The following is a 22882-nucleotide window of genomic DNA, read 5'->3' as shown; positions in this document are numbered from 1 at the left end:
CGGCTGCCGCCGGGATGCCGGCTCCTCTCTCCGTGCCCGCAGCGCCCGGGCCGAGCAGCGGGGACGGACACGAGGTGGCGGTGCGGGCGCGCCCGCGGCTCTCCCCGTGAGAGCCCCACAAGTACAGCGGGTCCTCCGCACCGCCGGAGCCGCCCCCGGTCCCTCCTCCTCCTCCCGCGCCCCGCGGCCGGTCCCCTCCCCGCCGGCTCCGGGAGATGAGCAGCGGCGGCAGCGGGAGCGAGTCCCGCTCCTGGCCGGCAGCCGCGGCCGCGCACCGGGAGCCCCCGCGGAGCCGGGACAGGCACGTTGGGGGCGGGCAGGGGACGGGCGCTGCCGGCCGAGGGGACGGAGCGGGAGGGACTGCACCGCAGCTCGGGCGGTGAGCGGCGGGCGGCGGCGCTGCCCGGCCCGGCCCGGCCCGGCGGGGACCGGCGGGGACCGGCGTTGTCCGCGGTGCTGCCCGGGCTGTGCGCGCCCTGCCGTGCCCGCCTGTGCAGTGCCCGGCGCTGCCCGCTCGCCGCGCTGCCCCGTGCCGGTGCCGGTGCGGGACGCGGTGCCCATCCCGGCCCGACTCCTTTAAGATGATGCAATCGGCATCGCCCTCCGCGCTGGCGGCCCCGCGCCGCTGAGCGCTGAGCGGAGCCCGGAGCGCGCAGCGGGGCGGAGCGGAGCCGGCGCGGGGCGGCCCCGGCGGTGCCCGCGGTCCCGGGGGCCATGGGGGAGCCGCCGGCCGCGCTGCCGCCGCGGGAGCCGCCGGAGCCCGGCAGTGCCTAGCGCAGGCTGCGGGCTTTCTGCAAGTCATCGGGGCCGGCCCCCGCTGCCCTCCCGCTCCCCCAGCCCGGCGCATCCGCTCGGGAATTATTTCATTTATTTGTTTGTTTGTTTATTTATTTATTTTTTTTCCGCCGTGCTGTATGTACTGGTTTCCTCGTCACCCGCCACGGTTAACTTCCCTGTGACTCGGTTTAACACTTGAGACCTCCGTGGATGCTGCTAAGAGCACTTCTCTTGCCTTTGCTGTCCCTTGCTGGGATCGGATTCACACTACCCGGACCCTGTGTGCCTGTATGTGTGTTCTGAGTGTCTTGACATTTTGGTTTTCTTTACAAGAGCTATGCATTAATTGTTACCAAGGTAAGACTACCCGTTCTTGTTCCCTCATGTGCATGTCTAATTTAGATGTTTCTTTAAAGATGAAGTCTGCAGTTGCTTTTAAACAGTGTAGTCATATGTAGCCCTTCCATTGATGAATACTTGTGAAATAGAAGCGTAGAACTTGCCAAAATAGAGAGACCTATTTAGCAGATTTAGCTTGGCTCTACAGACTGCTCTGCTTTGCTCTGTTGCAGCAGCTGTGATGCTTAAAGAGTAATTTGTGTCTTGTTTTGCTTCCCCTTTTCACAGACCTGTGAATGACCATAGGCTTGGCTTGACCTTGATTTTGATGGCTTTGTTGGAAGATCTGATGATGTGATTGCATGTCATGAGGTGATTGCTCTCCAGCCTCCGTGGCTCTGTGTATAAACCACTTCTGCCACACTGTCACTCATGGACAATTCAGATTTTTCTTTTAAACAATCCTATTGGCTATTTTTATTTTCTCAATTTTCATTTCCCCCTTGTTTCTTCTTAATACTGGGAGCTTTATTCTACCCTCTGATGTGATTGACAGTCCTGCTTCTCCGTGCTGCTGATTTCCAGTTTAAACTACAATGGCTCTAAGTGGCAACTGCAGGACTTACCTTCCTGCCCGGGAGCAGGGGCCAGGGCTGCCCTCCTTCCCCGAGGTGGTGGAGCTCAACGTGGGCGGCCAGGTTTACTTCACTCGCCACTCCACCTTGGTTGGCACCCCTCACTCCCTGCTCTGGAAAATGTTCACCCCAAAGAGAGACACGGCCAACGATCTGGCCAAGGACTCCAAGGGAAGATTCTTCATCGACAGAGATGGTTTCCTGTTCCGCTATATTCTGGACTATCTCAGGGACAAGCAAGTGGTTCTGCCCGACCACTTCCCAGAGAAGGGAAGGCTCAGGAGGGAGGCTGAGTACTTCCAGCTCCCGGACCTGGTCAAGCTCCTGACTCCCGACGACAGCAAGCAAAGCCCTGATGATTATTGCCACAGTGACTACGAAGAGGTGTCCCAGGGCAGTGACACCAGAATCTGCCCCCCATCACTGCTGCCGCCTGACCGCAAGTGGGGATTCATCACCATCGGCTACCGTGGCTCGTGCACCATTGGCAGGGAGAGCCAAGCAGATGCCAAATTCAGGAGGGTCCCAAGGATTTTGGTTTGTGGGAGGATTTCTTTGGTCAAAGAGGTTTTTGGAGAAAGTTTGAATGAAAGCAGAGACCCGGACAGGGCTCCAGAAAGGTACACCTCCAGGTTTTATCTCAAGTTCAAGCACCTGGAGAGGGCTTTTGACATGTTGTCCGAGTGTGGATTCCACATGGTGGCCTGTAACTCCTCGGTGACGGCTTCCTTCGTCAACCAGTACACAGACGACAAGGTCTGGTCCAGCTACACCGAATATGTCTTCTACCGTAAGTACCGGCCGCACGGGGAGGGGGAGAGCAGTGCCGAGCTCGGGCTGCTCTGTGCCGTTTGCTGGGCGAGGGTTCTGCAGCCGGGGAGCGCCGGTGCCTGCCCGCCAGGCTTGGGGTGGGCTCAGGTCCGGGGACACCTTTCTGTGCGGGCTGTGCAGGTGGAGCGGGGCTCAGACCCAGGGACACCTTTCCGTGCGGGCTGTGCAGGTGAATTGGGGCTCAGACCCAGGGACACCTTTCTGTGCAGGCTGTGCAGGTGAATTGGGGCTCAGGTCCGGGGACACCTTTCTGTGCGGGCTGTGCAGGTGAATTGGGGCTCAGGTCCGGGGACACCTTTCTGTGCGGGCTGTGCAGGTGAATTGGGGCTCAGACCCAGGGACACCTTTCTGTGCGGGCTGTGCAGGTGAATTGGGGCTCAGACCCAGGGACACCTTTCTGTGCGGGCTGTGCAGGTGAATTGGGGCTCAGACCCAGGGACACCTTTCTGTGCAAGCTGTGCAGGTGAATTGGGGCTCAGGTCCGGGGACACCTTTCTGTGCAGGCTGTGCAGGTGGAGCGGGGCTCAGGTGCGGGGACACCTTTCCGTGCGGGCTGTGCAGGTGAATTGGGGCTCAGGTCCGGGGACACCTTTCCGTGCGGGCTGTGCAGGTGAATTGGGGCTCAGCTCGGCGGGCCGGGCCTGGCTAGGTGGCAGCACAGACTGCCGAAAGTGCCGTGCCTGTGCCCGCAGGACGCGGCACCTCTGGCACTGTAAATCAGCGCCCGAGCGCCTCGCACGCTTTGGGATGTGTGGGACACAAACCGAGGGTGCAAACACAGCGAAATTCATTACAGAAAATCTTTTACTGGGGTTCACTTTGCAAAGGTAATAGAGGCTTGATAATCATCAGGCACAAGCAGCCGAGCCATCTGTCAGCAACCGTGACACGCTTCCACGCAGGGAGGGAAAGCACAATTCCATCCCTCTGGCCGCATTTCAGCGGGGCTCTCTCGGAGCAGCTGCTGCGCTCTGGAATGAGGGCTCGGAGCAGAGAGGGGCAGGGGCTGGGCCCTGTTACACAACACGCCATGGAAAGGCAGGTGTCCTCTCCAGGAGCAGCGTGTGCCCCGCTTCCCGCAGCCACCCTGCAGCCCCGCTGCTCCTGCCCTGAGCTGGAGCGCTCACGGGCTCATTAACTTCCCCTGATAGCCAGGTACGGCTGGTTACCAATGGTAACAGCGGGCTAATCTGGGTCCCGTGAGGCTGAACCACAAAATCATTGCACATCTGCTGTGCCGAAACCTTTGAGAGGTTCATGAGGCTCCTCCATTTTCATTTGAGGAGGATGAAGGATGGAACAACTGCCCCATCCATCAGTGTAGCCAGCTGCTGCTTTGGCCAGTGGCCTTGGGATAGAGGGACAGAGGGATAGAGGGACAGAGGGATAGAAGGGCACAGGGATAGAGGGATTGAGGGACAGAAAGACACAGGGACAGAGGGACAGAGGGACAGAGGGATAGAAGGACAGATAGAGAGATGGAGGGAGAACGCAGAGCTGCCACCCTGGGTGTGGTGCTCACAGTGAGCAGGCTCCTGGTGTGGGGAGCTGACAAAGTTTTCGATGGAAGATGCATCAGGAAGTGAACAGTTTGGGTGTAATTCCATGGATTCAGTGCCATCGACTCTTGTGTGGGGCTCAACAGGCAGCCCTAATCTGCTTATGCAATGAAGCTTAAGTTAGCATCCTGAAAAGCCATCTGGGTTTTTGACATCTGTAGGTTTACTTAAAATTAGTTTTCTAGCTGGATTTCTTAGCAAAATAGTTCTAAGGTCATGGATCCGCTTATATTCCAACAGGGATAGATGATTTGTGTTATTAAGAAGCTTCTGCTTGAAATTACAGTGTCTTGTACAAGTTCTAGTAGGAGAATTAATGTAGGTAAAGGAATGGATTAGAAAAATTGTGCTGGCATTTATATTTAAAATAAGGAAAAAATATAAGTTCTTTATAGGCACAATGATCTCTGCTAATTGAAGAGAGGATGAACATAGGCTTTCCCTGAATTAGCAAAACAGACTCCTGATTTTCATATTTCTGAAATTTTTACCTTAGAGGATTGCACACTGCTCCCACACCACTTCAGCCAGGGTAGGGACCAAGAGGACAGGTACCACAGAAATTTTGGAGAATGAAAGTCCTTAGCAGGTGTCACAAAATCTTCTCTCATCAGTTCAATCCAATTGAAGTTCCTGGAAAGATCCCTATTCAGTTCAGCAGGCTTTGGATTTGGCTCTGATTGGTTTTGTGGTGTTTTGACACTGATACAGATTCAGAGGTGGATTTTTCAGTGTCCCCAAAGCCGTGGCTGTGGTGCCAGATGACCCTTTCTTGTCCAAGTGGTTCAGCTCTGCCTGGTGCTGGTGCTGGTGCCATGGAGCTCTGGCTGTGGGTCTGCCCTGGCCCCACAGCAGGGCTCTGCAGCTGATGCCCCTCACAGCAGGCTCCACCTGGAGCAAAGGAGCTCCCTCTCCGCATCTCCTGAAATGATTCCATTCCCGTTGTCCCAAAGCCCTTTCATCTGAAACTTTGAGGACCAATAAAACTGACATCTGGCTTTGCAGTGGAGCATGGCATCTCCTCTGCAGCTGCTTAGCCGTAATTACTTCTTTAGATGCTGCCAGCTGTGCCTGTGTAAGCATTAATCATCAGGCTGCTGTGAGCAGCTTAATGGGCCTGAACCTGGAGGTGTCTGACACAACTGGGGAGGCACAGGCAGAGGTGGTCTTTGCAGGGCTGCTCAGGAACTCCTGTCAAAGGCCTGTTGGAGGAAATATTCTCAGCTGGAAATGGATGATTAGTTCCAAAGGAGCAAGAATCAGGGAGGAATGGTGTTTCAATACACCGAACACATTGTATGCTCCAAATAGCACTGGGAAGGAAAATGCCTGTGGTTGGCACAAAGATAAAGAGCATTTTTCATGTTCAAATCCATCTGAAAGTGGCTGAGATGGAGTGGAGGGGGTGGGAGCTGAGCAGCTCTCACACGGGTACAGCGTGTGCCGGGGAGAAATGCACCATCAGTATTGCAGGGCCCTCTGTGCCACGGGCCATGCCGTGCTCTTGGGGGGTGTAGGAGAGAGAGAGCTCCCCTTGGGGGAGGCTTTCCCAAACCAGCTGTTTGTTTGCAGGGTGAGCCTGGCACTGCCAGCCCTGGGCTGTTTGCTGAGAGAGCCTGGGCCGTGGGCACAACGGGCACTGCCAGGCTCCTGCCAGCAGCACTGTGACACAGCGGGATGTGTGTGCCGGTGGGGCAGCTGGGGCCTCAGGGACATGCCAGGGATGGCATGGCATGGCATAAATGTGCCTGGCAGCCCCATCTGCCATGGCTATTGCCCCAGCACCCCGTAGCCATGTCCCTCTCTCTTTGACAAGGGCTGACAGGAAGGTTGGTCTCATTTGGTGGAGCCTTTCCCTGCACTGGCCCCTTCCCAGCTGCACACAGGGAGCAGCCCAGGCAGTGCAGATGTGCAGAGGAAAAGGTGAGGCGTTGCTGGGGCTCTGAAAGCCCAGAATGGATGAAGGATGCTCCTGCAGGCTCTGCTCCCTCCAGGACCCCGGGGATGCTGCGCCCCCCTTGCTCAGGGCAGGAGCTGACCAGGTGTGCCCTGCACTGCTGGCAGGAGGCTGATAGGCAGAGATGTTTGTGAGGCAGGCTGCAGAGTGTCCTGGCATGAGCAGATGAATCCTCTTGGCTGGGGACGGGCAGCAGGAAGGGGAAATGTCAGGTGACATTCCCAAGGCCTGTCCTTTGGGCACCGTTCCCTGGGATAATCCTGGTGTCTGCTTTACAAGAGGATCCATTTGGGGTTGCTGCAGCCAGCTGGGGCCTGTCACCGTGCATGTGTGGCTGAGCTAAAGGATCCCATCCTGATGTGCCTACCACTGACTCATAAATTCATTGTGTGGCAGAAATTTGACTCACAAAACGGAGCAGCCTTTGCACAGTGACACCCACAGCTGTGCTGTCAAACGGGCAAGATGTGGGAGAGGAACATCACCCAGTTCTCTGTAAATCAATACTGTCACATGATCCAGGAGCTGCTTCTGTCTGGTTTAAAATCAGTGAAGATCAAAATGACCCCAAAGTGAGCAAAATGAAGTCTAATCCAATGAATAATGCAAGCTTCTTCCCCGCTGACAGGAGATGTTTCTGTTTCCAGGTAATTATTGTCATCATTGATGCCTCTGGTTCCTCTTGCCAAAGCAAACCCTCTCACCAGGATGATCATCTGCAGGTGGTGGGGCTGCAGCCAGCCAGGTCTGTCAGCCTGTTCATGGCTGAAGGACCTTGCTCCAAGTTTTTTTGCTCTCCCAATTTGTCAGGGCAGACTGAAAAACCTGCAGAGTTGTTGATTAGAGTTATTCCACAGATGAGAAATGCTGTTATTTATTGGAAACCAGTTTTGTCAAATCTGACTGTCAGATTAGGCCAAGAATCTGCTGCTCAGTGAGTAAGCAAAGCAAAACTTGACAAAAGAGCTGGTTGGATTGAGGGCTCAGTTTGTTCTAACACCTGCAGACAGTGATGTTGAGGAGGCAGCAAGGATGGCTTTGGCTCTGGCCTGCTCTGCCCAGTGCTCACTGGTACCTCAGGTCACCCCTGAGCCGTGGCTGTGACCCCTATGGACTGCCCTGGTGCTGCCCACAGCTGTGCCCTGCTCCAGGCACCTCCTGGGCATGGCAGCAGCCCCCTGTCCCAGCAGCTGCACAGCAGCCAGGCAGGTTGCTGCCAAGGGGGAGCCTTGTCCCTCTGTCCCTCTGTCCCTCTGTCCCACGACTGGGGGAAGGAAGGGGCTTTGTGGCTGGTGAGATAAACCAGCCCTGCCTGCAGACGTGTTGAGTGGCCTGCAGTTTGTGTTTTCCCTCCCTCCCCAAGCTGCCAGGAGGGCAGTGTGCCAGGGGCACTGCAAACACCCCCATGGAGCCAGGGCCTGGCTGTGGGCATGGCCGTGGGCACATCCTCACTGTGCCCAGCCACCAGGGCTGCCACAGGGCAGCGGGGGGGGATGGAGGCACAGCCTCCCCTGGCACTTGCAGTGCTGCTGCTCTGTGATCCAGAAAAAGACCGTAATGACTAACAGATTAACCAAGGAGAGCTGGCATTTAGGGGGGAAAAAGAAAAACCCGTGTACTTGAAAGTGTGGCCTTGGGCTGGCCATGGGCCAGGAGCAGCACACCGGGTCCCCAGCCCTGTTGGGAGGCTGGGCAGGGTTTGCTGAGCTGGAAACAGCCCTGTGCCAGGGAGGGCTGTGGGCATGGGCAGTGCCTGCCCTGTGCCAGGGAGGGCTGTGGGCACGGGGAATGCCTGCCCTGTGCCAGGGAGGGCTGTGGGCATGGGCAGTGCCTGCCCTGTGCCAGGGAGATCTGTGGGCATGGGGAATGCCTGCCCTGTGCCAGGGAGGGCTGTGGGCACGGGGAGTGCCTGCCCTGTGCCAGGGAGGGCTGTGGGCACGGGGAATGCCTGCCCTGTGCCAGGGAGGGCTGTGGGCACGGGGAGTGCCTGCCCTGTGCCAGGGAGGGCTGTGGGCACGGGGAGTGCCTGCCCTGTGCCAGGGAGGGCTGTGGGCATGGGCAGTGCCTGCCCTGTGCCAGGGAGGGCTGTGGGCACGGGGAATGCCTGCCCTGTGCCAGGGAGAGCTGTGGGCACGGGGAGTGCCTGCCCTGTGCCAGGGAGGGCTGTGGGCATGGGGAGTGCCTGCCCTGTGCCAGGGAGGGCACTCCTGGGTGCCAGGGAGGGCTGTGGGCACGGGGAGTGCCTGCCCTGTGCCAGGGAGGGCACTCCTGGGCTGGGCAGCCCCGTGACCCTGTGCAGGGCTCAGAACAGCTCCCCCAGCCCCTCTCTGCAGCTCCATCACCCCGCAGAGCTGTGACTCCCCAGAGCTCGCTGAAGGTGCCTGTGGGTCTCAGCAAAGCACAATCAGCAAGAGTGAGCAGTGCAAATGAGAAAACACAAACCCGACGTTTGCCGTTCAATAAATCCCACAACATATTGTGCACACACACAAACACTTCCTTGCAGCAGGTTGGGTTTTTTCTGCCCAGCTATCCTGGGTTTGTTTAATTTTGTAACCACAATATTTTCTCAGTTTCTCCTCTTTTTTTTTTTTTCAGCTTTTCAAGTTCAAGGCTCACGTACAATAAATACACAGACACTAAGCAAAATCTAAATTACATCTTTGCACACAGAAAGAAGGACCCTTTTTTCTTTGAGCTTCTTTGCTCAAAATTGTATTTTTTAAGAAGGAAGAAAATAGATTAAAGTGCTTTAGGCTTGGTGGAGACACTTCAATTGTCACTGAGGTGTAATGCTGCCTGAGCTGGCCAGAGCCAGGAATCCTGTGGCAGCAATTGCTCTGCTACTCTCAGATGCACTCAAGTTAATTCTGGAATACACTCAAACATTGCTGCCATTATCAGGGCTGCTAATGCTGCTCCCAGTGCCCAAGGATAGAGGAGCTGAAGCTGCAGAGGTGCGCAGTAAGGGAGGGTGCTGTGGGGATGGTTTGGGAGGTGCTGAACACCTGGAACACTCCTGGCTTCACCCAGGGCTGCTCTGAGCACTCGGGTGTGTGCAGGAGCTCGTGCTGGGGTGCTGTGTCCCTCCCTGGCTCACTGCAGGAGCTGGAGTGGGACCAGGCTCATGGGCCTTACTGAGCCTGCCCAGCCCCTCTGGGCTTTAACCAGGTGTGGGGTGACAGGGCTCCAACCCACACCATTCCATGGTCCCACGGTTCTATGGCTCCTGGAGTCCCTTGGAGTGATTGTCCCTTGCCTTTATCTCTGCTAGCTGGCCTGAGTGACTGGAGTAGAGAATGCCCAGCCGAGCCCTGGCTGGGCTGTTTTCCTGAGTTTCCCCAAAGCACTTTGCTAAGTCAGCTGTCTAACAGTGTTTGAAGGAGAGAGAGAAGTCTGGGCTGTTAGAATTATTTTGCATTTCAGTAGCTGAGCTGGTCCAAGCTGAGTAGAAATGCCCACAAATGTAAATTGGTCAATTGGAGGGTGCCCTGGTGACCCCTCTATCGACTCTCACTCATGTCCTCCCATCCAGGAGCTGCTCATACATCCCTTGTGTTACAGATTTCCCTGCTCTGCCCCTGCCTCTCCTAACGACATGATTAATGATTTCCAGGAGCTCATTGATTAGCTGTTAGGGCAGCTGAAAAATTCCTCTAGCAGAAACAAAGTGAGGGAGCTGTGGCCATCCTGGTTTGCAATCCATCCTGGAAATCCTGCTGCTGTGATGCTGGAAAGGGAGCACAACATCCCCAAACACTAAATCCCAAGGAGGAGAACGATCCTGGGCTCTGGGGAGTGATCCTACAGCAGTGTGGAGGGAGCAGCAGCCTGAGGGATGCTCCCACCACCCTGGATCTGGGCAGGGGCTGCAGCTGGGAACAGACCCAGCCCTGCCCTCCTGGCCTCAGGCCTGGCCAGGGCCTCAAAGCCAAGTTTAGAGAGAAAAATCCTCTCTGCATATTTTGGAGGAGACTCATTTCAGCACCTCAGATTGAATTTCCATCAATCTGAATCACAGTGTATTTTTACAGTGGAATTAAATCAGGCTGAAATAGAACCCAGTGGAACATGCTGATTTTGACTGAATTTTGCACTTTAAATATTTCCAAAGCAAAAATCTCCAAGCAAGGCTTGAGTGAGGAAAGGCCACACCACCAGAGAGCTTGGGAGAGTGTTTGTGCTCCTGCAAAGGGAATGGCACTGGATTTCTCTGAGCCCAGAGCCTTCACTGGTGTGGGCAAATCCAGCACCAGTCCCAGAAGGATCTCAGGGGCTGATCCCAAGGCTGGGAGGTGAACGTGGCTTATTACAGACCTGCACTTTGATGCTCCTATAAAAATGGGATTTTTGACCACCACTTACACTAAATCTGCCAGCAGGACCCGTGGTGGGGCTTTCATAGACAGCTGGAACAGAGTTTTCTCCCACAGTGCCATTGTGAGTGCAGGGGAAACACTGAAGATCTCAAACCCCCTCGTTCTACTGTGCCAAAATCAATAGCAAGGAATGTGAGGAGTTACTGCTTGTTCTAAAAGTCTGTTGGCTTTGGTTTTCTTTGGTTTTCTCTCCTGGCCATCAGTCAGTGCAGGGAACTGGGCCTCCAGAGGCTGCCTGGTGCTTTTTCCTTTGGTTTGGTGTTGCAGCCTAATTGTGGGGAAAATAAATGACCATTGCCCTCCTGTGGAACTGCAGAGGGAATTCTTTTTCTGAATTAATGGTCCAGCAGTGGTCAGTGGTAACATAATTTTATGCATAAATAACACCATTTGTTATATCATTGGTGCCCTTTGTTGTTGATGTTTTTAGCACCAGAAGAGCAGCTCTGAGGAGCCTGGGTTAATGGCAGGAGCTGTGCTGAGCCCAGCAGAGCTGCAGCAGCTCCCCAGTGCAGAGCTGGCCCAGCCTTTGTGCAGCTCAGTGCGTGCTCCCGTGGGGGCTGCCTAATTGGAAAGGCTGCCATGGTGAATCTCTCACTGTGACACAGGGAATGTATTTAATGTGCTCTGCTTAGGAGCAGCTGGGCTTCCTTGAGAGGTCACTGTTGGGAAAATGGTGCTGAAAACTTCTGGGAAGTTGGGCTCCTTTTGTCTCAGGAGTTTGGCTGTGACATGCTGTCACAGAATCCAGAATCCTGGGATTTCTGAGGCTGGAAAAGCCCTCCCAGAGCACTGAGTCCCAGCTGTGTCTGAAACCCACCCTGTCCCCAGCCCAGAACACCGAGTGCCACCTCCAGGGATGGGCACTCCAACCCTCCCTGGGCAGTTCCAGTGCCTGAGCCCCCTTTCCATGGGGAAATTCCTGCTGTGCCCACCCTGAGCCTGCCCTGAGCCCCCTTTCCATGGGGAGATTCCTGCTGTGCCCACCCTGAGCCTGCCCTGAGCCCCCTTTCCATGGGAAATTCCTGCTGTGCCCATCCTGAGCCTGCCCTGAGCCCCCTTTCCATGGGGAAATTCCTTCTGTGCCCACCCTGAGCCTGCCCTGGCCCAGCCTGAGGCCGTTCCCTCTCATCCTGGATGCCCACCTGGCTGTCCCCTCCTGTCAGGAGCTGTGCAGAGCCACAAGGGCCCCTGAGCCTCCTTTGCTCCAGGCTGAGCCGCTTCCCAGCTCCCTCAGGAATTCTCCAGCCCCTTCCCAGCTCCCTCAGGGATTCTCCAGCCCCTTCCCAGCTCTGTCCCTGCCCTGGCCATGCTCCTGCCCCAGCCCTGGAGATGCCCCAGCGGTGCCAGCACAGGGACGGGCACTGCCCCAGCCCTGCTGCCACCCCAGGGCTCTGTGTGACCCGTCCTGCCAGCCCTGCCCACGGTGACTTTGTCTCACTGCTGCCATCCCCTCTAGAGCCACAGCCTCCTAAAGGAGAGGTTTTGTACCCAGGCCCTGAGGAGCTCCCTGGGCACTGTTTAACCCAGCCCACGTGCAGCCCATGGGTGGCTCCACTCTCCCTGGCAGAGCCACAATTACCAGCATGCAAAACCTCTCCTTTCTAGCCGGGAGAAGAGCAGTTTCCAGGTATTCCTGATTTCATTAATTTGGGAGCATTCAGGAGAACAAACCCTCTATTCTCTCAAGTCAATGCACTTGTGTTATGTGAGGATTAAATCATTCCCTTCCCTCAGAGCAGGGGCTGCAGGCAGAAACCTTCTATGCCTTCCCTTGCCTAGACAAAGGATATTTAAATAAGGATGCTGATAAAAATGCTTTCACTGGTAAAGACTTGATTAAAGGATCTGCTGCTTTAGCCCTGTAGGTGAAGGCAGAAGTCAAGAGGTGCAATTTCGTGCAGAGCGAGTGAAATTTTGTTTAAGTTTGGCGTGTGGGAAGAACTTTCACAACTCAGTGACATCTGCAGGGCTGGGGAGAGCCCAGGTCCCAGATCTGGTGGAGGTCACTGGTGGGGAGGATCAAACCCTGCTCTATCTTATTTCCATTCCTAGGAAGCATCAGTGTTCACTTTACACGAGTTTTCTGGGTTTACAAAGCCCAAACAATCTTTGCTGTGCCGAGGCTCGAAGGACTGGAGCTGATCCACTGGAAACTGTCAATAATTGCCTCCCTTCCCTCCAGCAGCAGCCCACGAGTCCCCAGCAGGCTGGAACAGGCAGGTGGCACGTGTGGGAGGATGACAGATCTGCCCACCTCTCCCTGAGAGCTGCACAGCCTCTCGGGCTCCTGCAGATAAGGCAGGGGCTCAGGGCTGCCTGGGGCTGCTCTGCTCCCATCATGGCATGCTCCCATCCCTGGGAGAGAGTGCCCGCTGTGCCAGGCCCGCAGATCCACTGCAGGGGCACAGGGCCTGGAGCCTGTGCCCCCACAAAACCTGCAGGGATCAGCCCAGGCCTGGCACAGGGGCACAGGGCCTGGAGCCTGTGCCCCCAGCAGCACCTGCAGGGATCAGCCCAGGCCTGGCACAGGGGCACAGGGCCTGGAGCCTGTGCCCCCACAAAACCCTCAGGGATCAGCCCAGGCCTGGCACAGAGGCACAGGGCCTGGAGCCTGTGCCCCCACAAAACCTGCAGGGATCAGTGTCACTACAGGACATGAAAGAACATGAGCTCACACCGCTGTTCTCAAGGTGAAGAAAAAGGGAAGTTTATTTTCTGACTCCAACATTTATAGATTTCCAAGAGTGGCAGCGGATTGGAGGGTGACAGTGCCACCTCTCCAATGACACTGGTCAAACCAACAGCCCATCAACTTCTCTTTTATAAAGGAATGCAAAACAATGAGTTATTTACAGAAAGCGGGTGAGAAAGTTCACTACAAGAATGTCAACATCAGAAGGGTTAGGAAATCTTAAGAAACCAGGGTGACAGATCAGCCCAAGCCTGGCTGGCACAGGAGCGCAGGGCCTTGAGTCTGTGCCCCCAGCAACACCTGGAGGGATCAGCCCATCCTGGCTGGCACAGATACAACCCTGGCCCCTGGCTGTAGCACAGCAGCCTGGCCTTCATCTGGGCACTGCCTCTGCTGCTTCTGCTCTTGGCTTTGGTACAAACACCAGCAGAATTCCAGGGAACCTTCAGGGCCACCCAGCTGTGCCCTTCCAGTGCCTGCCCATGGCAGGGGTGGCACTGGCTGGGTCCCTTGCAGCCCAAACCATCCGTGCTTCTGTGACTCCATGGTGCTGAAGTAGAATTTCAGAATGCCTAAAAACATTCACAGATTTTCTCTGCAAAAAGACAATCAACCCACGGGCAGCGAGGGAAGAGCAAACCCTCCCCCAAAGCCTTTGGAAGCAGCCTGTGCTGATGGAAATGCAGCAGAAATCCAGCACTCTCCTGAGGAAAGCTAAAAGCTACATGGCAGACAGTAAATAAATAATTGCAGGGAAACATTGCACATAGATTTCTTGGGGAACAGAACTTAATTAAATTTTGTGAACATGCCTACAGAGTTCCATTGATCAGGAAAAAATGGATATGGGCTACGTCTGTAAGATTTACTTGCTTGGTTATGTTTTGCCTTTCTTTCCTCCCTCAGCTTCATTCACTTTATATCCTGCAGTGGTGAGGGAGCACATTTCTGGTTTTCCTCTGTGAAGAAATTGATTCTGAGCAGCACAGGACATGATGTATGGTTTGTAACTCTACAATATTGCTAAGCAAAAAAAATCACTGAAGAAGGCCATGCAGATATTATATTAATTTCCATTTTAAAATGGATTTCTTTCCACTAGGACCAATAAAAAATATGCAAAGACTTTCAACAACCTCTCTAGTAATGATTAATTAAAAGATGGGATAAATCTTGCTAGGCTCATTTAGCAAAGTAGGTTTTTTAGACACTTCACAGGACATTTTCTGCCATTGAATCCAAACTTATACCTGATTTCATTCAGCAGCCACTCTGGCTCTGGCTGGGGGCTCAGATCTGTTTGTCCCACCAAGCAGAGTCAGGGAGGTGAGAGTGGCACAGGGAGTGCCAGGGGATTGGACCTGCTCCGTGGTGGTGATGGGGACCCTCTGGAAGGGCTGATCCCTCCTCTGGAAGGGCTGATCCCTCCTTTGGAAGGGCTGATCCCCCTCTGGAAGGGCTGATGCCCCTTTGGAAGGGCTGATCCCTCCTCTGGAAGGGCTGATCCCCTCTGGAAGGGCTGATCCCTCCTCTGGAAGGGCTGATCCCTCCTTTGGAAGGGCTGATCCCCTCTGGAAGGGCTGATGCCCCTTTGGAAGGGCTGATCCCTCCTTTGGAAGGGCTGATCCCCTCTGGAAGGGCTGATCCCCCTCTGGAAGGGCTGATATCCCTCTGGAAGGGCTGATCCCCTCTGGAAGGGCTGATCCCTCCTCTGGAAGGGCTGATCCCCTCTGGAAGGGCTGATGCCCCTTTGGAAGGGCTGATCCCCTCTGGAAGGGCTGATCCCTCCTTTGGAAGGGCTGATCCCCTCTGGAAGGGCTGATCCCCCTTTGGAAGGGCTGATCCCCTCTGGAAGGCGCAGCACAGGATTGGTACTGAGGGGGCTGCTGTCCTTGCTGCAGGGCTGGGAGCTGGCACATTGGTGAGGCATTCAAATTCCAATGGAACAGATGGTGCCAGGATTCTAACTTATGTTTATGAGATGCAGATGGTCCAAGGAGTGAACTTGTTCACCAGTTATTTTTATTTTGAGCAGGTTAAGAACAAATTACTCTCTGACTATTGTTGTTACTGCTCTGCTTGTCATTTCTTCTTTCCCTGAGCGCATTTGTGTCTGTGCTCATGTACAAGTCTCAGAATCTCTTTTCCATGGAATGCCAGACTGAAATAGCCCAATTTCTGCCTAAAGCTGCTCTCTCTATATTTTATTTACGGTTCCCATGTGCTCAGCCTAATCTCCTCTGGAAGGGCTGTCCCTGTGCCCAAGGGCAGCTCAGCCCTGCCCAGGCTCATGGGGAGGCAGGGTTAGGGTTAGGGTTAGGGTTAGGGTTAGGGTTAGGGTTAGGGTTAGGGTTAGGGTCAGGCTTCTGCTCTTGATTGCGCTGGAAGAACCCCAGGCTGACCCTCCTTTTCTAACCCTGTCATGAAACACAGAGTTGTATTTTCATCATAATTTATAAGCTTGTTTCATTTTTTATGGAAAGAAAATACATGTACTGCTACAAATTATTAATGCCCGCCTGAATATTTTACACCCACCACACAGCCCTCATTTTCATGGGATGGCCCCAGTGTTTGGCACACAGCACCTGTGTACATTTTCCAGCCTGGTGCGCCTGTGCTGTGTCACACACTCGGGGGGACCCAGGAGCTCCCTGTGCCAGCCTGGGCTGTGCTGGGCTCTGTCCCTGCTGGTGGCACCTCCTGGGAGGGTGAGGAGTGCCCTGGCACACGGAGCTGCTCCTGCAGGAGGATTGCTGTGTGCAGCTGGGCAGGGGAGCTGCTGCAGCTGCTGCTGGTGTTTGATTTAGAGCCCAGCACAGAGAGCAGGAGAGCCCCAGAGCTCCCTGCGGTTGGAACAAGCTGGAGGTGTTTGAGATCTGTAGATTGGGGAAAACAACATTTCCCGAGGGTTAAAGCAGTGAGGAAGTGTCTGCCCAGCTCACTCCTAACAAGGAACATATTGCTGAGGTCTGGCTGTGATCGAGTGCCTGGGCCAGCAAAGATAAATCCTTGTCTGTTCCCTGTCCTTGGTGCAGTTCCTGTGTCCAGCCTGGCAGGGAAGGGTCCCAGCAAAGCCCACAAACACATGGCAAGGGCAGAGCAGCAGTGCAGGTGTGGGCTAATCAGGTTCAGCTATTCCTCCCTCGTGCCTGCTGCCATTACTCATCCTCTCTCCCGCATGCAAATGTGCAATCACAGCTCTCCCTGCTAAAGCCCACGGAGTTTGGTGCCTCTGTTCCCACCCTCCAAATGCAGCAGGTCTGGGAATGCAGCACTGGGGGCACCCAGGGACCCCTGATCCCCCCCTGGCTCAGGGCCCTGGCTTGCTGCTTCACTGTTTGAGATGTGCAGGGTTTGGGAGGGTGCAGGAGCTGCCTGAGGGCTGCAGGGAGGCTCAGGGATGCCTGACCACATCTCCAAAGCTGTGAGACGCCTTGTCCCCCCAGGGCTGGCACGTCCCCTCTTGCTGGGCCAGTCAAGCTGATGGGCTGGGCTTTGGGGATCCCCTGGAGCACACAGAATCACCCTCCCACCTACTTCTGATAATGAGCATTTGCCATAATTATCCCGGGTAAGATGACATTGAGCGAGCGTGCCATAGCCAGAGGTGCTGGAGCTAATTCAGGTTCCCTTGGAGCAGCTGGGCAGGGCAGGACAGGGCTGAGGGGAAGAGGCTGAGGGGCTGGGCTGAGGGCTAGGGCTTTGGGAAGCACCACCTCTGCTCGGGGCTGCAGTACCCATGGGGGCCAGAAATGCTTGAAAGTTCCTGTTGCTTCTTCTGAGCCAGGGGCTTAGAAAGCTCTGCAATATCAATTTCCTGCACTTTGCACTGGGTTTGAAACCTTGCTTTCGATCCCTGAGCCTCTGTGGGTACAGGATGGGAGGGATCTCTCTCTGCCCCCAGTGCTGATCTTGTCTCTCCATCCCAGAAACCTCCAGGCCAGTGAGGCCAGGGAGAATTTCCTGCACCCAAATTTCCTGCACTCAAATTTCCTGCACCCAAATTTCCTGTACCCAAACTTCCTGCACCCAAATTTCCTGCACCCAAATTTCCTGCACCTGACCCTGCCAGCTCTCTGCACTGCAAGGAATAATCACTGGTATGTTTTGGTGAGTCAAGTAAATGGAATAATAAGTGGAATATCAGAGACACTGGGAAGTGTTTGCTCAGCTGGAGTGACAGCCTAAGTCCCATACTATTTTTTGTTTGCAGATGCAGCTTTTGCAAACCATGGCTATAGGACAGATTAAATATTGTTTGAAAAAGTGATCAGAGATTTTGTTTGCAACTGTGCCGTAGCTCTTCTCCAAATATTGGGAGGATTTTAAATTGGTTTTTATTGATAATGGCACTGTAATGCCTTTCCTTGCTTGTACAGATCATCAGTGGTTTAATGTGCTTATTCCCAAGGGATGCAGTGACTGAAAAGAAGAGATTAAGATAAACCTTAAAGAACGTTTCGTGGGGGAAAATTGTATTTCCTTTGAGCTTTGTGTAAGGCCTTGGCTTGTATTTGTTGGTGCTGCTGTGAGCAGTGGGCACGGCCAGATCCCTGTGTGCCCCACTCTGATCCCCAGTGCCGAGAGAAGGGCCAAGCCAGGGGTGTGCCAAGGGCCTTTCCAAAAATGGGGCTCCCCCTGTGTCCTGTCCCTGGGGCTGGGCTGCTGGGGTGTGCCCCACATTCCTGTGTCCCTGCATTCCAGCAGGGCCCTGGGGCTGCAGCTCCAACCCAAAGCTTCCCCTCCCAGCTGGGAATGCAAACGGGGAGACCTGGGCTGTGTGTGCTGTGCCCTGGGCTGTGTGTGCTGTGCCCTGGGCTGTGTGTGCTGTGCCCTGGGCTGTGTGTGCTGTGCCCTGCTCTGTGCCCAGCCCTGCTCTGTGCCCTGCTCTGCTCTGGCTGTGCTGCTGCGCTCTGGGTGGCCGGGCTGGCACAGCCAGCTCTGTCCTGCTGTGTGCCAGCCAGCACAGGGACACAGCCACTCCAGAGCCATCCAGCTGGTAAATCCAGAGCGACACCGTTTGCCAGAAGCTGTTTGGATGTACAGGAGTCACATCTTTACTGAGCTGTTCTGAACACGTCCACCTGGATCCAACCTCACCCAGAGCAGGCTCCTTCTGCAGGACAGGGACGTGTCCCATATGTCCCCAGAGGAGCTGGCTCCACGTGATGAGGCCCTGTCCCACAGCCCTTGGAGCTGATGTGCTCCAGCCACGAGGCCCTGAGGGAAATGGGTGAACCTGTGGGTGGCTGCAGGGCCAGCACTGCTGAGCCCATCTGCCAGTGGGGCTCAGATCATTTCAGTGGGACCTTTATTGGGTTTCAGCCTTTGGAGCTGGAGTTTGGGTTGGTGTGCGTTGCACACCCTGAGAACAAAGTGCCAAATGACACAGGGACACCTGTGTCACTGTGACCACCCAAAGCCACCAGAAACAGTTCTGCTTTCTGCTACAGGGGAAGCTCTCCTTGGTTTGGAAGTGCTGGTTAAATACAGGGTGGCACAAACCTGTCTTGGCACTGTGGTTTCTGCTCCATGCCCTTGGCCTTGGCAGCTGGATGGGGACAAAGCTCAGCCCAGGCCAGGCTCAGCAGCAGCCCAGGAGCTGGCAGTGCTGTGTGGATGTGACACTGGCTTTGTTTACTGCAGTAAAAGTACAACAAAACCCCCAGAAAACCAATATTTCAGCTGATCAGAACTGGTTTATTTGTCAGTCTTTATTGATGCTCTGATCTCTGGTGAGAAAATAATTGGCTTAAGCAGCAGAAGCTATTGCATGTAAAGCCCGTGACAGCTTTGTTCGGTGCCAGCAGTGGGTGACCCTGCTCTGAGTAAACAAACAAACACTCTCACTTATGGGCCAATTATGTGTTATGGAATGGAAACTCTGAATACCCACTTTGCCTCGCTCTAATTACTGTGCTGCCTCCCTGCATATGTCTGCTCTTGGCTAATTGCAGTTTTCAAACTTTGCATTGCACTGTGGGATACGGGCTGGTCACAGCTCTGTGGGAGGGCAGCAGCTGGACATGTGGGCACATATTTCAGTGTATTTATATATATTTATAGATCTGCATTTAGCCCTGGCATTGGCTGAGGTGGGCAGGGCATGGTGCTAATGGTGCCAGGGCTGTGGGCTCTGTGTGAGCCACCCACTCAGGGGCTGGACCCCATGGTCCCTGTGGGTCACTTCCAACAGAACATTCTGTCATTCTGGGATTTATCAAACTTGGCTGGATGGCCTAACAGCCCTCCTGGTTCTCTGATTGAACTCACAGCCACCCCTGTGGAGCACAGGGCAGGGGGAGCTGCTTCACCCAGGCCCAGGCAGGGCAGGGAGGGTGCAGAGACCATGCCAGGGCCTGCCCAGCCCCGTGGCAGTGCCAGGGCAGGGTGGCAGCAGTGCCAGGGTGGGGTGGCAGCAGTGTCAGGACAGGACAGGGTGTCAGCAGTGCCAGGATGGGGTGTCAGCAGTGCCAGGGCAGGGTGGCAGCAGCCCCAGGACAGGTGGCAGCAGTGCCAGGGCAGGGTGGCAGCAGTCCCAGGACAGGTGGCAGCAGTGCCAGGATGGGGTGGCAGCAGTGCCAAAGAAGGGTGGCAGCAGTGCCAGCACCCCCAGGAGGTCACAGCCCGGGCCACTGGGTGCAGTGACGTTATGTGAACTGAAAGTGAAGGACTCAGCTCCTAACAATAAATGGCTTTGTTTCCCCAGGTGATTTATGTTTGCTGCATGGCTCAGCCGTGTGTTTGTTCAGCAGGGGACAGAGCCAGGGGCACAGGGGCTGCCTTGGAGGGGAGGCAGGCCTGGAACTCTGCTCCTGCCTGGAATGGGCACCTCTGGGTGTTTGGGTATTTATGCAGGGATTTTTGACCTGGTTTACTTCCAAGATTAACTGAACTTGAGAGGTTTTTTTGTAGAGAGTAGGTCCTGTGCCTGTTTTCAGAATCTGGAGCCACACAAGATACGTTCCTGTGATTGTCCTGTGCAGGTCCAGGAGCTGGGCTTCAATGATCCTTGTGGATCATCAGGATATTCTATAACTTTATTTCCTTATGATTTTGCTATATGATCATCTGAGTTATTCTGGAGATTGAAGACATTTGATTCTCAGCTGGGAACACAAAGAGCAGTGTAGAAATTCAATTTGCTGTTAAGATAATCTGCAGGCACAGATTGCTCCCTGAGAAAGCCCAAGGGAAAGGAGCTGGAAAAGAGAAGCCGAGTGTCCCTGACCTTGCAGGGCAGTGCCAGCGAGCCATTGTCACCATTCCTGGGCAGTGAGCCATTGTCACCAGCCCTGCCAGTGAGCCACTGTCACCCAGCTGAGCCCTGCAGAGCCCCCCGAGGTCTCTGTCCCAGCCCAGGGTCCCTCAGAGCCCTGGCAGGAGTGCTCAGCCCCTGAGCTGCTCCCCAGCCATCCCAGCCCTCCCCAGCTCCCTCTCAGCCCCACTGCACTGGGACCATCTCTTTGCTCACACTCCAGCCAGGCTGGGCTGTCTCCCTCTCCCAGAATCAGTTTTGTTAGGCTGGGACTTGCATCTCTCCTTCCCCTCCAGTGTGAACGCTCCTCAGATAACACAGCTCACATGAAAAGACTTCTTCAAATTCTTTAAGTGCACATTAAAATGCAAATCGCCCTTCTTATTAAAGACTTCTGGAAGTTCTCTGACAACACATTTAAATGCAAATCAGTGAAACGTAGACTCAATATTAAAATCCAAACAATTGCTTGATCCACATGCTGAAATTAAAGTGGGAGCACGTCGCATGTCTCCAGAAAAGCAGTGGCCTTTCCAGCAGCACGGGGACAGCTCTGGTGGGGCAGCCCTGGCTTTCCAAGGGTCACTGAGCCCTCTGTCCCACCACGGGGGTGGCACAGAGCTGTCCCCATGGCACACAGCTCCCAGACTGCTGCAGTGCCCAGCTGGCAGTGCCCAGCTGGCATTTCTGAGACACCAGCTCCTCTCTCTGCCCAGTTTGGATGCCACCCATGTGCCAACGCCCTGGGAGCAGCCAGGGCAGAGCTCTGTGGGCTCATCAATGTCCAGGAGACACAGTGGCAGTGTGGGAGGCAGCAGCACAGACCACTCCAATCCCCTCCATGAGTAAGGAGCTGTTACTGGATTTTGAATTTTCCCTCAAATGATGCAGTGTGAGGTTAAAGCTCTAGCCCAGCCAAAGTGCTGGTAATTATTTGATGGAGCTTTAGTGGGCATGGGCTGAGGCCAGTTCTAAAAGCTCGGGGTGTCAGGGGAGGCAGCTCAGCTGAGCACATCACATCTGCTTTATTTTAAAGTGTGATCATCCATTAGGAACATCAGGCTTTATCTATCTTTAAATCTGAAAGGGGCCCTTCTGCTGCTGCTCTGCAGTGCTCCTGGCGCTCCTCAAGAGGAGCAGAAGATGCTTTTCCACCACTCTTTGTTCCCCTCTCTGAATTTATTGGGCTGTTTTCGCTCAGGCTGGCTCTCAGAGGTCACTGGGTGACACTCAGGGTGTGACTGAAGCATTTCTGTGCTTTTCTCCTGCTCCTCTCAGACTTTCCTTTGGAATATGGCTGCTTTGTCTGAAAATGTTGTGTCTTACATCTCAGCCAATGTAGTTTGGAGGACAGGGGAGGCGTTGAGGTACTCGAGGAATAAGGGACCCCTGTATTTGGGAAAAGCACTGGCACAGGGAGGGCTCGGAGGAGCAGCCCCTGGTGACTCGCAGGTTCCTCACAGTGGTTGCAATTATTTGCTTTATCATCCTGGCCAGGCTGAGGGGACAGGGGACACTGCACTTCACTCCTCTCACTTGGCCAGACCAGGTTTTATTGCTGGCTGGTGTGTAGCCACACCTGAGGCTTCTCCAAGAGAAAAAGGGGATTCTTTTCTCTCCTGAATTGGAGATCCCACAAAGAAGCTTTGCCAACACCAACATTTTATTTATTTGGGGTGTTTGAGGGATCTGAAGCTCTGCTTTTGTTTGGATCTTTTATGTCATTTCATGTGCTAATCAGGGCTTTTTAACTTGACTCTGTCACTCAAAAGCTTCTTGATGATGATGAGCAAAATTAAGCTGTTTCACTGCTGAGTGTGTATCATCAGTGAATTTTAATTTTAAAGGAAAAAGTGAGAATTTTTCCATTTTTAAAAGTATGACTATTTTAAAAAAGACTCATAGTGGTTTTAGTTAATCTTCTAAGCAAAATGGATTCCAAAGTACAAAATGGATCTGGTTGTTTCCTCTCCCCCACATACCATTTATTACATGAAAATAAATGTCATACCCAAGTAGATGTGATGCACAAGGACAAGGTGTCCTGTAGCTGGGATCCATCAGAGAGAATGGCAAGTGTTTCAGCTGGTGATGCTCATGGGCTCCTTGTCCCTGCCCCACCCTTGACTGCAAATATTCCAGTGTTGGGGAAAATGGAAGATCAGGTCATGAACTGTAAATGAAAATGAGTTGTTATATGTGAGCAGGTGGGGGCCTTGGGAAAAGGGGAAGAATCCCGGAATCCCTGAGGCTGGAGGAGCCCTCCAAGGTCACCCAGCCCCAGCTGTGCCCCATTCCAGCCCAGAGCCCCAGTGCCACCTCCAGGAGCTCCTCGGGCACCCCAGGCTGGGGACCCGACCCTCCCTGGGCTCCCCTCCAAGGCCCGGGAGAGGAGCGGGGTGTGCAGGGAACCCGGAGCTGCTCCGTGTGCAGGCACAGCCCGTGCCGT

General features: G+C 54.5%; 1 protein-coding gene across 2 annotated transcripts in view; it reads left to right on the top strand.

Moving 5' to 3' along the window:
• Positions 1–178: 178 nt before the first annotated feature.
• The window catches only part of KCTD16 (potassium channel tetramerization domain containing 16), a 51370-nt gene continuing 28666 nt past the window's right edge, over positions 179–22882 (top strand). The window contains exons 1-2 of one of the 2 annotated variants that reach the window (XM_064724630.1): positions 179–301; positions 1405–2541. In XM_064724630.1, the coding sequence (XP_064580700.1) occupies positions 1713–2541 (829 nt within the window). In that variant the 5' untranslated portion in view covers positions 179–301; positions 1405–1712. Of the gene's footprint in view, positions 302–488; positions 1135–1404; positions 2542–22882 lie in introns of those variants that run through there. The other variant, XM_064724628.1, reaches the window with a different exon arrangement.

This window comes from Zonotrichia leucophrys, chromosome 13 (assembly GCF_028769735.1).
Source record: "Zonotrichia leucophrys gambelii isolate GWCS_2022_RI chromosome 13, RI_Zleu_2.0, whole genome shotgun sequence".
NCBI classification, from domain to species: Eukaryota; Metazoa; Chordata; class Aves; order Passeriformes; family Passerellidae; genus Zonotrichia; species Zonotrichia leucophrys.
This window is presented reverse-complemented; position numbering and strand designations above follow the sequence as displayed.